Source organism: Somniosus microcephalus, chromosome 17 (assembly GCF_052327205.1).
Source record: "Somniosus microcephalus isolate GS21.2 chromosome 17, FLI_Smic_1.0, whole genome shotgun sequence".
Classification (NCBI taxonomy): domain Eukaryota; kingdom Metazoa; phylum Chordata; class Chondrichthyes; order Squaliformes; family Somniosidae; genus Somniosus; species Somniosus microcephalus.
Genome location: NC_141003.1, coordinates 19,765,778 through 19,781,064, shown reverse-complemented (window position 1 = coordinate 19,781,064; position 15,287 = coordinate 19,765,778). Strand labels below are relative to the sequence as shown.

The 15,287-nt window shown below is 41.3% G+C and overlaps 2 protein-coding genes across 3 annotated transcripts in view; one reads left to right on the top strand and one right to left on the bottom strand.

The window, feature by feature from the left end:
- Window positions 1-5,276, top strand: part of spx (spexin hormone) — a 42,306-nt gene extending 37,030 nt beyond the window's left edge. For both annotated transcript variants that reach the window (XM_086010021.1, XM_086010022.1), the window contains 2 exons: window positions 21-104; window positions 5,019-5,276. In XM_086010021.1, the coding sequence (XP_085866147.1) occupies window positions 21-104; window positions 5,019-5,089 (155 nt within the window). In that variant the 3' untranslated portion in view covers window positions 5,090-5,276. The remainder of the gene's footprint in view (window positions 1-20; window positions 105-5,018) is intronic.
- Window positions 5,277-6,148: 872 nt separating this feature from the next.
- The window catches only part of gys2 (glycogen synthase 2), a 61,972-nt gene continuing 52,833 nt past the window's right edge, over window positions 6,149-15,287 (bottom strand). Inside the window, exons 12-16 of the mRNA XM_086010019.1 lie at window positions 13,748-13,874; window positions 11,991-12,086; window positions 11,725-11,888; window positions 9,678-9,758; window positions 6,149-9,533 (exon numbers count right to left, since the gene is read on the bottom strand). Coding sequence (XP_085866145.1) covers window positions 9,321-9,533; window positions 9,678-9,758; window positions 11,725-11,888; window positions 11,991-12,086; window positions 13,748-13,874 — 681 coding nt within the window. The 3' untranslated portion in view covers window positions 6,149-9,320. The remainder of the gene's footprint in view (window positions 9,534-9,677; window positions 9,759-11,724; window positions 11,889-11,990; window positions 12,087-13,747; window positions 13,875-15,287) is intronic.

The following is a 15,287-nucleotide window of genomic DNA, read 5'->3' as shown; positions in this document are numbered from 1 at the left end:
CAATGCTCGTCTTTTATCAGAAACTAGAAGCCAAAACACCAACCCATTAACCCTATCAGAAGCAACGGCTATACTCCTGGCATCCATCAGACAGGCACAAGATGGCAAGTATTTTTGCACGTGTTCTCTAAGTTCATTGCATATCGGGGTATGTAGACTTACAAACCTGTAATATATGAACATACCAAAAGAAAGGTGAGAAAAGACCAGCAGACCATTCACTAGGGTGTGCCATCTGGTGTACTACACTCCCCAACCACCACTGATGCTAATTCCTGGGGAGTTGGTATTTCATAGCAAAACCAGATTCAAAACAAAAATAACAGAAAATGCTGGAAATACTCCAATTCATTATGTTGTGGGTACAACAGCTCTAAATTCTGAATGAAGTAAGCAAATCTGATATTGAAGTAATTCCAGTACTTTGGAATTTAGTAACGGACTCATTACAATGATCAGTAAGAAGGGATACACTTTCAGGTTGTGCTTGGATCAGCGATTTTAAATTAAGTGAACAGTAAGTGTTTGGTATAATGACATATTATGAATCAGAATTACACCTTTGTTTTGTGATTTCATTTCTGATAGAAATACATCTTGGGACTATACCCGAGCAAAAGACCCACTAGGACCTTGTGAAAGGACAAATTTCAGCAGGGAGCTATGCTGAAAGGGAGCAACAGTTTGGAGAATGGCACTACAGGGTGGTTGCCCTGTCTCTATCCTGCGCTCCCTTCAAGTAGGTGTCCACGCTAGAGGCAATGAATTGACCTTTTGGAGTATTTCTCCAATACTCTCTTCTCACCCAAAAATGATGACTCATACTGAGATATGGTTCCACAGCTGCCAATAACCCTCTAGTATCTCACCCCCAAAAAATCAGAACCCGTGATCTTGTGGGCGAGTGTTGTCAGACTCTTTGACAATGGCAAGCATCACCTCACAGCCTAATTCTGATCTCCAAATACGCACACACATACTTTCCAGCAGAGTTAATAAGACTAAAATCAGGGGCAGACAAACTTCTGCTGATGTTTTTTTTCCCCATCCAAGTCCAATTGTAGTGCCCCACTGGTGCCCTAGATGCAAACCAGGAGTTAAACCTGCATCTTCCTGGTCTGTAAGCCACAGCATCACACTGGCAAGTGCATTCACCCACTGAGGCATTGGGGAAAAACATATGAAGCTATAGATTTAAAAGATCCCATGACACTATTTGAAGAACGGAAGGGGAGTTCTCCTGGTGCCTTGGCCAACTTCTATCCCTCAACTAACATCACCAAATCAGATTAACTGCTCATTGATCTCATTTGGTGTTTTGTGGGACCTTGCCGTGAACAAATTGGCTGCCGCATTTACAAAATAGTGACTGCACTTGAAAAATAATTCATTGGCTCTGAAGTGGTTTGGGACAGCCCAAGGACCTGAAAGATGTTGCATAAATTCAAATTCATTTATTCATTAGAAGAACATCTAGAAACCAAAAGTTTAATAATGAACAGTCAACATGGATTTCAAAAGGGAAAGTCTTGCTTGACCAACCTTATTGAAATTTTTGAAGAGGTAATAGAGAGAGTAGACAAGGGTAATGCAGTAGATGTAATTTATCTGGATTTTCAAAAGGCCTTCAATAAGGAACCCCATAATAGACTGATGAACAAGGTCAGAGAATGTGGAGTCAGGGGCCAAGTAGGAGAATGGATTGCTGGCTGGCTTCAGGACAGAAAGCAGAGAGTAGGAGTAAAGGGTAGCTATTCAGCGGCAGAAGGTGGGTCGTGGTGTTCCACAAGGATCAGTGCTGGGACCACCGCTGTTCACAATTTACGTTAACGATTTAGACTTAGGGATTAGAAACACAATTTCTAAATTTGCAGATGACACCAAATTGGGGGGATAGTCAATACTGAAGAGGACTGCAACAAATTACAGGAGGACATTAATAAACTTGCAGAATCAAATCAAATCAACTTTTATTGTCATTGTTAGTGCACAAGTGCAGTACAACGAAATGTAGGCTTGCGGTTCCCGAGAGTGTACATTTGGATTAAGACATTTAAACATTCAACATACATTTGGCTTGTAGTATATTGTAGTATATCGGTGGCATAGTGGTTAGCACTGTTGCCTCACAGCGCCAGGGACCCGGGTTCGAATCCGGCCTCGGGTGACTGTCTGTGTGGAGTTTGCACATTCTCCCCGTGTTTGCGTGGGTTTTCTCCGGGTGCTCCGGTTTCCTCCCACAGTCCAAAGATGTGCGGGTTAGGTTGATTGGCCATGATAAAAATTGACCCTTAGTATTAGGGGGATTAAATACATGGGGTTACGGGGATAGGGTGGGATATGTGTTGGTGTAGGGGTTACGGGGATCGGGTGGGATATGTGTCGGTGCAGGCTCGATGGGCCGAAATGGCCTCTATCTGTACTGTGAGGTTTCTGTGATTTCTGTGATAACATAAACATAACCATAATAAAGTGCATTGGCAGATGTGCAGGCTTTAGAGTTTATTTGTGGAGTTCAGTAGGATGACAGCCCTGGGAAAGAAGCTGTTCCTAAATCTGGTCGTACGGGTGCGAATGCATCTGTAGCGTCTCCCAGATGGCAGGAGGGCGAACAGACTGTGGCTGGGGTGGGTAGGGTCTTTGATGATGGACCGTGACCTCCGTAGACAGCGTTTCTGGTATATGTGATCTATGGTCGGTAGTCGGGTGCCGGTAATGCGTTGGACAGTTTTGACTACCCGCTGCAGGGCTTTCCAGTCATAGTAGCTACAGCTGCCATACCATACTGTGATACAGTTTGTCAGGATGCTCTCTATAGTGCAGCGGTAAAAGTTAGAGAGGATCAGGGGTGACAGGTTACATCCCTTCAGCCTCCTTAGGAAATATAGGCACTGCTGGGCCTTCTTCACCAGAGAGGAGATGTTGAGGGACCAGGAGAGGTCTTCCGTGATGTGGACTCTGAGGAACTTAAAGCTGTCCACCCTTTCCACCACAGCCCCATTGATGTGGATGGGGTTGTGACTTCCGCCTTTGGACTTCCTGAAGTCCACAATGATTTATTTGGTTTTCTTGATGTTAAGGGCCAGGTTGTTATCGGCGCACCACTTCACGAGATGCTGGACCTCCTCCCTGTAGGCTGACTCATCGTTGTTGGTGATCTGGCCTACTACCGTGGTGTCATCCGCAAACTTGATGATGGTGTTGGAACCATTAACAGCCACACAGTCGTGGGTGAAGAGGGAGTAGAGGAGGGGGCTCAGTACACATCCTTGTGGGGCCCCGTGTTCAGGGTTGGGGGGGGGGGGGGGGGGAGGTGTGGTTACCTAATTTGACAGACTGGGGTCTGTTTGTTAGGAAGTCCAGGGTCCAGTTGCAGAGGGAAGTGTTCAGGCCAAGAGTTTGGAGGCCAGCTTGTTGGGGACGATAGTGTTGAATGCTGAGCTGTAGTCTATGAACAGCATTCTGATGTAGGTCTCCTTACCATCTAGGTGATTCAGTGCCGAGTGTAGAGCAGTTGTGATTGCATCCTCCGTTGATCTGTTTGCACGATAGGCAAACTGGTGTTGGTCAAGAAAGGCAGGAACACGGGCTTGGGCATATTATTGGCAAATGAAGTTCAACACATAAATGTGAGGTATTACATTTTGGTAGGAAGAATAGGGAGGTCACATATCACTTGGAGGGTGCGAGTCTAGGTGGGGTAGAGGAACAAAGGGATCACGGAGTACAAATACACAAATCACAAAGTTGCGACACAGGTTAGCAAGGCCATAAAAAAAAGCAAACCAAGCACTAGGGTTTATTTCTAGAGGGATAGAATTGAAAAGTAGGGAAGTTATGCTAAACCTCTATCGAACCTTGGTTAGACCACACTTGGAGGAAAGCGTACAGTTCTGGTCGCCATATTCTAAAAAGGATATAGAGGCACTGGAGAGGGTGCAGAGAAGATTTACAAGGATGATACCAGAAATGCAAGGGTATCCATATCAGGAAAGGATGAACAGGCTGGGTCTCTTTTCTCTTGAAAAAAGGTTGAGGGCTGACCTAATAGGGGTCTTTAATATTATGAAAAATGTTGACAGAGTGGATAGATAATGTTTCCACTTATGGAGCAGAGCATAACTAGAGGCCATAACTATAAGATAGTCAGCAAGAAATCCAATAGGCTAATTCAGAAGAAACCCAAAGTGGTGAGAATGTGGAACTCGCTACCACAGGAACTGGCTGAAGCGAATAATATAGATACATTTAAGGGGAGGCTAGACAAACATATGAGGAAAAAGGGAAAAAAGAGGGTTATATGCTGATAGATTTAGATGAGGAAAGATGGGAGGAGACTTGAGTGGAACATCAACACCGGCATGGACTGGTTGGGCCGAATGGCCTGTTTCTGTGCTGTATATCCGATGTAATCCTATGTAACCACTCTTTGTATGCAAAATCTGAAGAGTGCCCTGCAGGTGGAGTATTGAATAATACAGATTGAATCCTTAAAGTCAGCAAAACAGAGTTATATCCTTTAATCTATTACTTACTTTCTTTAATGTGTTGCTTAATAAACTTTGTTGTCTTCCCCATCCCAATTTACCTCACTAAATATTGGCTGTATTCCAAATTTTTATACTAATATTTTTTCTTGTCATAGCAATTTTTTTTTTTTACAGCATCAATTTTAAAACAACCTATTTTTTCATTTTCTTTGAACACTTTGATTTATTAGTTATAAAAATATTGGAGATGGGGGAAAGAAAGGCTGTTTGGCTGAGTCAAGAATCATTCAAGTGGGTAACAAAGGGTCTGTTCGTTTCCCAATTGGCGTGGGAAGGCGGGGCGTCATGAAGATGGACATGTTGGTTGACCAATGGCAGGAGCGGGGTGGTTGACAGCAGGAGGTCATGTGATGAAACGTCCAAGAATACGCCCAGAGTTTGCAACCCTACTTCACATATTCTAATTGAGTTAAACACAAACTCCTGTGAATTGTCACTTGTTGTATGTACTTTTTTTTTAAATTACAGATGAGGAGGAGGAAGGGGAACAGCAGCATTTTTGGCAAGAGAACCCAAACTGGAGAAAATTGCTCTTCTAAACACCGAATTTCTTCCATCGAGTCATTAAATTTCATCTATGTGCAATGTGACGCTGTACCAAATGGCTACACAAAAGTATGTTTGTAAGTTATTAATTATATTGTATATGGTAATAGATATCACATCCTTTCCATAACCTGTTTAAAATGTGGAATTATTTAATGAATTAAAAGTCCTTTAGCTTCGTGAATGCTAATTATTACTATCGGGTATCAGGGCTTTCGAAGTTACATTTTCAGCTCTATTTTATCCTAATTTAAATCAAATATCTGGACTAGTAAATTAGAAAAAAAAACGTGATTTTATTCTTCCTCAACTGGTCAGCACTTTTGATACTGTTTCAAATTACACTCAAATCTTTTGTTCAAAATATGGAGCCTGGTTTTGTATAATAAAGAAAATCTGATGACATCCACACAGGCTGCCATTTTGATATAGCATAACCACAAAAACTAAAATATGTGCAAGGATAGTTTTAGAATTAACTGGGTTTTTTTTGGCACTTTTCACTGTATAATGTGTTAGTGAGAGCTGCAAAGTCAATGTGCACTTTTAGTGGAGGCCAACAATCTAAGTTAAAGAAAGACTTGCATTTACATCACCCATTTCACAACCTCAGGACATCCCAAAGCGCTTTACAGCCAATGAAGTGCTTTTGAAGTGTGGTCACTGTTGTAGTGTAGGCAACGCAGCAGCCAATTTGTGCACAGCAAGCTCCCACATACAGCAATGAGATAAATGACCGAGTCATCCCTTTTAGGTGTTGGTTGGCCAGGACACCGGTGTGTGAGCTCCCCTGCTCTTTGAATTAGCCGTGGGATCTTTTACGTCCACTAGAGAGAGCAAACAGGGCCTCGGTTTAACGTCTCATCTGAAGGACGGCACCTCAGACAGCGCAGCACTCCCTCAGTACTGCACTGAAGTGTCAGCCTGGCTTCTGTGCTCAAGTCTCTGGAGTGAGACTTGAACCCACAACCTTCTGACTCAGGAGAGAGTGCTACCATTGACCCACAGCTGCTACCTAGAATAGGTTATCAAATGCCCGTAACTATATGCAAGACTGGGAAAAATGTGTTTAATATTGACATTTTTCATAATAAATGCAACAGCTTAAACATTTTGTGACACTTATTGCACACTGAAGTAATACATCGTCAGTTACATCTGATTAAGGTCATCAATCTTGTAACAATATAAACAAGTTATTCACTACAAGTCTTAATGCTTTGTGCCAGAACATAGCATTTGTTGAAATAGTAGAATAAACCATAATACAGTTTCTGCACATATTTCAGTAATATTTAGTAGTAACATTAACACTGACCAGCTAAATCAATATTTAAGCTACCAATATCAGATTTAGTTAATGTCAAGGGCTAACTGGATATAGTAATAGAGGTGCTAGGGCATAGGGTTAAGAGAGAAGATTAGTCTGCAAATTCCAATTCAGAGCTGGTGACACAACTACTGTATTAGGAATATTGAACAGAATGCAAGAATTCTAAAACATTAATTTGCAGTCACTGTGCTTTCCAAATCAATATTTAAGTCACCTTTAATAGAATTCATCAAAACAACTATGAGCATTTCACTATATCTAGGTGGATTTAAAATGAAAACTGTTATTCGAGATGAAACTACTGCATTGGATATATTAAATGTTGTCCGCAAATTAAACTGGCAGTCAGTCATTGTGACTGCTTCTATGTCAGAAATCTGATTATGCAAAATGGATCATTAATGCCGCAAATACAGAAGAGCGGCCATTAAAAGCAGTCTGTGTACACCATCTGTGTGTTAATCAGATTCCTACTGAATCCCCTTTGGATTTTCAGAGTCAGTCAGATTCCTAGAAATGGGAAAAGGGACAGCACCACTGATTACATGGCTCATTGAGAATTCTTATTGCCCTTTGCACTGCCCAAAGTACAGTAGCACATTTAGAATCTAACTCTGGAATAGGTACCTGGGGCTTTTGAATCTAGTTAGAGCCTGGGGCTAAGATTGTGCTCGAGACATCTGCCCACCTAACTCATGACTGAGCACATTTCCCCTTCTATCCTCTAACTGACGGAAAGTGATTTCACAAATCGGATTTCTCTTTATTCTATACAGACACATGTTGTAAGTGCGGGAGACTATTTCCCTGCTAAGTACATTTTAGAATGATAAAGCCAAGAGGTGACGTTCTGTTTAATGCCGACACAGGAGGATACAAACAGGGGTTTGCAGGGCCGTTGATTTTAAGATGGAGACAATACACAGGAAATAGAAAAGCTTCCTCCCTCTTTTCTGGCTATTGCAATATAAACAGTACATTGGTTGGATTTATTTATGTAACTTTTGTTTCAGTTAGTTCTTGGAGCTTAATTTGTTTGAAATACAGGCAAATCGGGCAGCAGCAGCAAGGAATGCTAGTTTAAACAGTGATTTGTAGTATTTAAACAACACTTTTAAAAACACTGTGCGGGAACTTAATGTTACTGATGCATTATGTAACAGCTGTTGAATTAATTTTTGAAAACATAGCAGATAATTCATAGTTGATGCATCGTTCTTGGAATGAAACGTCTGTAAACACACCATTTAATACTTTTCAGCAATGGTGTTCATTGAGGTGAAAGATCACACTAGTATAGTATTTTCTATTTCCCACACCAGGGAGATGGTCAGTTTAGTGCCAAATTAGAGGATTTTCTTTGCCTAGTGGGAACTGTGGGAAGACGGAGAGACTAATTTCACATAGGACCTTGCATCCAAACTCCGACTAACTCACTACAACATCCAATCCCCAGTAGTGCTGTTAATTTTAAGATTCTTGCTCCTCACCTCTTACAGCACAACTGACCTTTGTGATGGCTTTGTGGCCAGGGTTTAGATCGATTTGAAATACATGTTTTTAATTAGATAAATTTCTACCAAAAGCTGCTTTAATTATAATTATAATTTCAGCTACAAAAAATAGATTATTCTAAAATCACAAGTTGGAAAGAAATAGCTTATATAAAAAGTAGAAACGTTCCTTAGTAAAAGTACTAGAACAGATGTGACTTGTTGGACTGAAATGCTTTACTTGGCTTTAAGAACAGGATCAATCATTAGAAAGTTATATAATCATTTAGTTTTTGCAACTGTAGGAATATCTTACATTTTCTCAAGCCAAGTGCAGTATATTTCACAACTTTCAAGCTGAAATTCCCCAGTTAGAAGATAGACCCTCGAGTAAAAAAAGTGAAAGGTTTATTCCCTCATCTTGGTGGATGGTAGCAGTTGCAATGTCATGGAGGTGCTCATTTCAAATTGCATTTCTCCTATTATATCAGCAGTAGGGTGATTGATGCACACTATTTCACATACGCCCCAAAAGAGAAGTCACCGGGATCAAAGATGCGGTGAAATCAGTAAAGGTACAAGAGCAGAAGGCCTTCAATGAATAGGCTAATCTGTATACACACCCCACAACAGTGATTATTAATGACATTAGCATCAAGGAATAAAAGCAGCATTTCCAATTACAAAATTACAATCTGGTTGTATTTTCTCAGACTATATATGTCAAAATAGGTTAAGAGAAGCTCCAACCCCAACAATGAAACACCAGCTCCAATGTCAGGTGCTGGAGATCCTTTAGTGCACTGGAGACTGAGGCCGTTCAGAGTGAAAAACAAGCATGATCCACCACACCTTTACTTCTGAAACATTAATCACAGAAAAGACGATTCCCAATGAGAACCATGAATGAACTAATGGAACATGACTTATACAATTATAAAATTCTATAAATAGTCTAATAAAATGATCCTTATTTATAGAAATCAAGGGGTGGTTTTGCAAGTTCACCATTACCTTAAAAGAGGAAATTCATTACCAGAAATAAGTTTTAAAGGAATGAAAGCTGGACAAAGTGACCAAATGTATAGGGGGAAAAGAATGTTCGATCCTTTCAGCACCAAATCAGTGTATTGTGGCGGGGGAGGACATTTATCGAATATTCATAGGACCAATCTTTTCTTTAGCTACTATAATCATTTGAAAGTTTATACAAGTTTGCTATACACATTTGCACATAACTTTCCCTCTCAACAAAATTCCAGCCTTGATACTGTTGAGTGTGTGATGGCTGTCTTAGTCACAGGCTATAGTACAACCAGGCTATATGGATTTAACTTGCCACTCTTACATCGTCAAGGTATTGTAAACATGTTCCAAATGGTAAAGTTAGCAATCTACTCAGTTTTGGTACTCCTCATGTGACTGGGTCTTCCCTGCAGGAATTGAACCAAGGGAAATTGGTGCTTTAATGTTTCTTCGATCCTTTTCAGCCTCTTCATCCTCATCGTACCGCTCATCATTCTCATCATCACTTTGGTGTGGACTTGAATGCAAGGACACAGAAGGGGATGGGGGCACAGATGCTGGTTTGGGATATCTGAAACCTTCAGTCTAGTGTGGGAAAAAAAAAATTAGTCTATACCATTATTATTATTTTTGTTTAAAAAGATGAAGTCTATGTGGCAGATAGTTCCTGTAACACTGCCTTAATGCAAATTCAAACAATATGCAACCGTACGAAACAGACAGACTTACCAATGGTGGTGCAATTGGGTCCATCTGGAATTTTTCTGGGAAGGCGTGGCACAGCGCAAGATGGCGGGCATGCATATAATACTGAAGATTAAAAGAAATTACACAGAATTATCATCGGCTGCCAGAAAATGTAGCAAAGATTATGGAACCTAATACCACAAGTGCTGTGCATCGGAATGAGTTACATTTCTAGAACTTGCGTGAATACCAAATAATATTTTGAAAAAACTACATTGCAATAACTCTTCTAGTACAATGATTAGGCTTTTAGGGATCAACCGTACTCCGTTTTGAAAACACAAGGTTGGAGACTGAAATTTACATTTACTAAATTCTACAATGTGTAATTTTTTTTCCCTTCCCTCTGTCACGTTAGCCTCTTTAGTCAGGAAATTAAGACTATCAAACCAATCTCCACCTCATTTTTTAACAATGTCGGAAGAGCACTCTGACCATATTTTTCCTCATCCAAAAGGCCAAGTCAAGGTCAACAACTTCCCAAAGTAGATTGCCCTTCACAATCTTGAGATGTCCTCTTCTGGTCTTGCTGCCCTGGCATATCTGAAAGCATGGTTTCAGATTTTCCTCTCTCTGTCCTGTAAAGTATCCTATCTACTCACTTAACATCTCTTTTCAATATTATCAAGCCATTTGTTATAACTCTTCCCGCAGATATCAGGGATCTTTTTTATTGCTCTCCTCTACATTGTCTCCAGGGCATGAACTAGTGACCAGTACTGTACGCAGTGCTCCAGGTGTGATCTGACCAGGTCACTATATAGCTTTAGCATAACCTCTCGGGAAAGAAAACAATTATATAACCTATAATCCTATTTGCTTTACTGCCACCTCATGTCATTTGGACATGGTGAAAGAGAAGTCAACCTACACCTCCAAACCTTCCCATTCCCAAGTTCTAGCCCGGACCCATGGAGTAAACACGCTTCTTTTTCTTACTTCCAACAAACAGTACCTCGCAGTTTTCAACAATGAAATTCAATTGCCACTGATCAATTTGCAAAAACAAGAGAGCTCTCTTTGGAAGATCTGAGCTGAACATCTTGACTCCATAATGCTCACTATTTTTGTCTCACCTGTGAATTTACTAGCTTGCAAGACCACAATTTCAATTCACTTTGGATAGATTAGGAATAGGTGGGCACCCCATTGAATATCCTCCATTTCCATCTAATCTCCCTCCACTGCAATCTGGATCTCCTTACACAGTTGCCTTGTGCTTCCTTCTCTTTAGCCTGTCACTAATTCACATTATTACCCTGACCTTATTTTGTAAAGGAGTCTCTTATGCAATATTTTACCATGGGGTTTTTTGAAGGTCTTCTCACACTATAAAACAAGACTTCTGCTTTCTTTCGACAACCTGGGATGTCACCTTCTCAGGATAGTCTCGAGATTGATCAGGCAAGATCAACCCTTTCTAAAGCCACGTCGTCTGTTCTTTATTAGGTTATTTTCATACAGGTACGCTCCACTTTGTTTCTGATTATGAATCCCATTCGGCTCACTATTATGGAGGTCTGGCTAATGTGTCTGCATTTGTCAGGAATGGCTCAGTAACCTTTCTTGAGCATGGGAATTACCTTTGCTTGTTTACAATCCATCAGAAAGCTCCCCCGTGTTCGTCGACTCCCTTAGAATGACCGACAGTGCTTCACATCCCTTGTCTCCAAGTACCAGGAGATTTATTGGTTTTCAGTCACTTCAGTCTATCTGGAATCTCAGCTTCATTGATGTCAAAGCTCCATAACATTCCCTACATCACAACAGTGACTACACTTCAAAAAGTACTTCATTGGTTGTAAAGCGCTTTGGGACGTCCAGTGGGTGTGAAAGGTGCTATATAAATGCAAGTATTTATTTCTTTCTTCTTTAACATCAAATCCCCATCCATTATGCATCATGTGCACTTCCAGGGTACAGGAAATTGGGGTTACAAAGCCACCCACATCATGTGCAACACACTCACACCCCCCCTTTGGCCCTCTATCCTTCCTAAATGTTCATGGTGTTAGCTGCAAATACTTACTCTGCCCAGGTATCTCCAGTCTAGAAGCTCTGAAAGTCTTTCAGTCCGATTTCTCTGGATAATTCTCTGGCGACGGGACTGCTTGCAGAACCCAAACATGAACTGGGTCAACTGATTGCAGGATTCGTCGAGAGATCTGAATCTACGATCAACTATGAAAATACCTGGACACAAAGACAGCGCGAAAGTTAAAGAGGGGAAAACCCGCTTCGAAAACTAAATGTAGAGCATCTTGTGGGTCCAGCATTTAATTTAAAAGGGCTTACCATAGGCTGTTGGATCGGCCACGTGTTCCTGCATAAAACAACCAAAGCCAGAGAGGTTGGTAGTCACACTGGGAATTCCCATCACTGTGCACTCAGCTATAAAAGCAAATAACGCAGAACCATTGAAGTAGCACATGCTGTTTTATACTCGGCAAGCTTTATCTTTCACTAATTATCTTACAAGTTACCACCACCAAGTGATCTTGGTCTTTCTTCTGGACAATAACCAGGAGGGAAAGAGTGACCACATACATTAGTTACTTTGAGATTCAGTGACAGTTGTTATGTGGGTAAATGTGACAACCATTTTGCACACTAAATCCCACACACAAGACAATGTATTGGTCCGGATACCAGGAGAACTCCCTGTTCTTCTTTGAATAGTGCAACGGGAACTTTAAATGCCCACCTGAATCACCAGAAGGGGCAGGGGCATCAGTTTACCATTTCACGTGCAGAACAGAACCTTTGACAATGTGGCACTCTCTCTGCAGTGGAATTCAAGTTCTACAGTGAGGATTGAAAACACAACTTTTTGATTCAGAAGGGAGCGTACCACCAGCTGAGCCAGACAACACAAGTATAAATGTGAAAATAAAGTCAAAACAGAATTTAAAAAATCATGGGCAACATTTGGAATAATCTAATAGTTAAAATAGAGTCAAAAGATATTAGGGAATTCAAAATGCAGCTGGATACTGGACTAGGCGAGTTAGAGTACTAGAGGACGAAGCTTTGATGGGCTGACTGGCCCGGGACTTAGGTTTAAAACATATTTTAATAGGCTGATTAGGTTTTAAAAAAATATTTTAATAGGCTGATTATTCATTAGGAGATTATAAGGATAATTATATCCACTTCTTCCACAATCTTGTTATTACTCATGGGTTGTGGGGTGAAGGGTTCTGGGGGTGAGAAAATGACAAAGAATAGGAAGGTTGCTTACTTTGTATGGTTATACTTCAAATGATAGAATCCCCCCATACATAAGGAATTAAATAATCCTGATCGGATCTGGGAAAAATCACTCATCTTTCTGGTCCGGTCATCATTGGAACCACAGTTCGGGGATACGGGGTGGTAGCAGGGTTAAGATAGCTGTGCACCACTTACTGCTCTGCTGCTATATTTACTGGGGCCTTCCACAGGGTAGCCTAGGTAGGGAGCCTCAATACAAAATGGGGTCCTATGACGTAAATAGGACCCTGATGCAATTTAGAGGGACAACTGGGCGGGGCATGCGCCATGCACCTCCACCCAGTTGAAGCAGGCAGAAGAGAAACAGTATAAAGTGCCATTGCACTCTGGAACAGAGAGCAAGTCTGCTTCAAACAGAATCCCAAGCTCCAGCCTCAGAAGGGCAGTTCCAAGGCAAGTTGGTAGTTCTTGGCACAGAGTTCGCTTTTCCCTTATCCCCACACCCTTGCCAGGAGTAACTTCTAGCATGAATACTGTCCACATCTACTCTCCTACCATTGGCCTGGCTTTCCTACATTACAACAGTGACTACGCTTCAAATGTACTTCATTGGTGATGAAGTGCTTTGGGACATCCAGAGGTCATGAAAAGCGCTATATAAATGCCAATTCTCTCTTTTTACATAATGTGAAGTCCATTTCTTCCCAGTGAACCGGCTACAGTATTAAGATTTTCTACCTACACTGCACACTCCCACAGGCTGTTCCAATCTCTTCCAATTTTTGGAAAACAAAAGCCTCACGTGTTTTATACAAAAGGAACACAATGATAACACTTACCAGGAGTGTATCCCCAAGGTTCATAATAGGATGGGAAAACACCAAGATGACAGCCTCGAACAAACTCTTCATAATCCATAGGCAAGAGAGGGCTTGTGGAGGATAGAAACTCAGGGTGGAAAACAATCTAGAAAATTAAAAAGCAATAGGATTGTAAAACATATTGGCCCAGAATCTGCAGTGCCGATGATGGCGTATGCAGTCGTAAGCCTACTAAAAGGCCCAAGTTCTGGGGTTCCGCTTGTGCGAAAAGCTGGAACTTGCAATGTCAAGATTCGCCTTGACAGATCTACCACGCCGACTGAAAAATATCTTTGGGCTATTTGCCCAACTACTGCCCAGCAAATGTCCACGAAATCCTTATGCCTGGTAAAAGCAGGCATAGGGCCTGCTTCCACCAGCGCAAGGGTTAATATAAATCTTAAATTTAAAATTTAAAAATCATGCACAAGCACTTAAAATTCATTTATGCAAATGTTTACAATTATTTTTCAAAAAAATTAATTTTTATTGTATGTGCTTTATTTAAGAGACTTGTAATTAAATTTGTAAATGGGAACATTTATTTTTATTCCAGTTGTATAAATTATTTAATTATTTGGGGATTCCTAATATGCTTATGGGGATTCCGTTCGTAAATGAAATCCCCATAAGGATATCAGGAATCCTCCTTTCTGATAGGAGGGCTTGGCCCACGTGATCCCAAGGACACTTCCAAACCACCTGCGTCCCTGGGACGTTACGCCCGCAGGCTCAGGACCCAAAGTTTCCGCAGCCTGGGAGCCTGAAGGCAAGTGCGGATATTTCCAAGCAGGTCAGAGGCGTACTCTGGCAGTACGCCTCTGACCACAAATTCCGGGCCAAAAAAACAAAAACAAGTATTTGTTGGAAGAGAAACACCGATATTGCTATTCAGAAAGCATTTCTGAAATTAGCCCTAACTGGCACTTTGGTTTAAGAACATAAGAAATAGGAGCAGGAGTAGACCATACGGCCCCTCGTGTCTGCTCCGCAATTCAATAAGATCATGGCTGATCATCAGCCTCAACTCCACTTTCCTGAACTATCCCCTAGAGTCCAAAAATCTATCGATCTCAGCCTTGAATATACTCAAAGACTCCGCATTCACAGCTCTCTGGGGCAGAGAATTCCAAAGATTCAAACCCTCAGTGAAGAAATTCCTCCTCATTTCGGTCTTAAATGGCCGACCCCTTATCCGGAGACTATGGCCCCTAGTTCTAGACACTCCAGCCAGGGAAAACAACCACTCAGCATCTACCCTGTCAATTCCCTTTCAGAATCTTGTATGTTTTAATGAGATTACCTCGCATTCTTCTAAACGCCAGAGAGTATCGGCCCATTAATCTCTCATCATAGGACAGCCCTCTCATCCCAGGAATCAATCTAGTGAACCTTCGTTGCACCGCCTCCAAGGCAAGTACATCCTTCCTCAGATAAGGAGACCAAAACTGTGCACAGTACTCCAGGTGTGGTCTCACCAAGGCCCTGTACAATTGTAGCAAGATTTCCTCACTCTTAT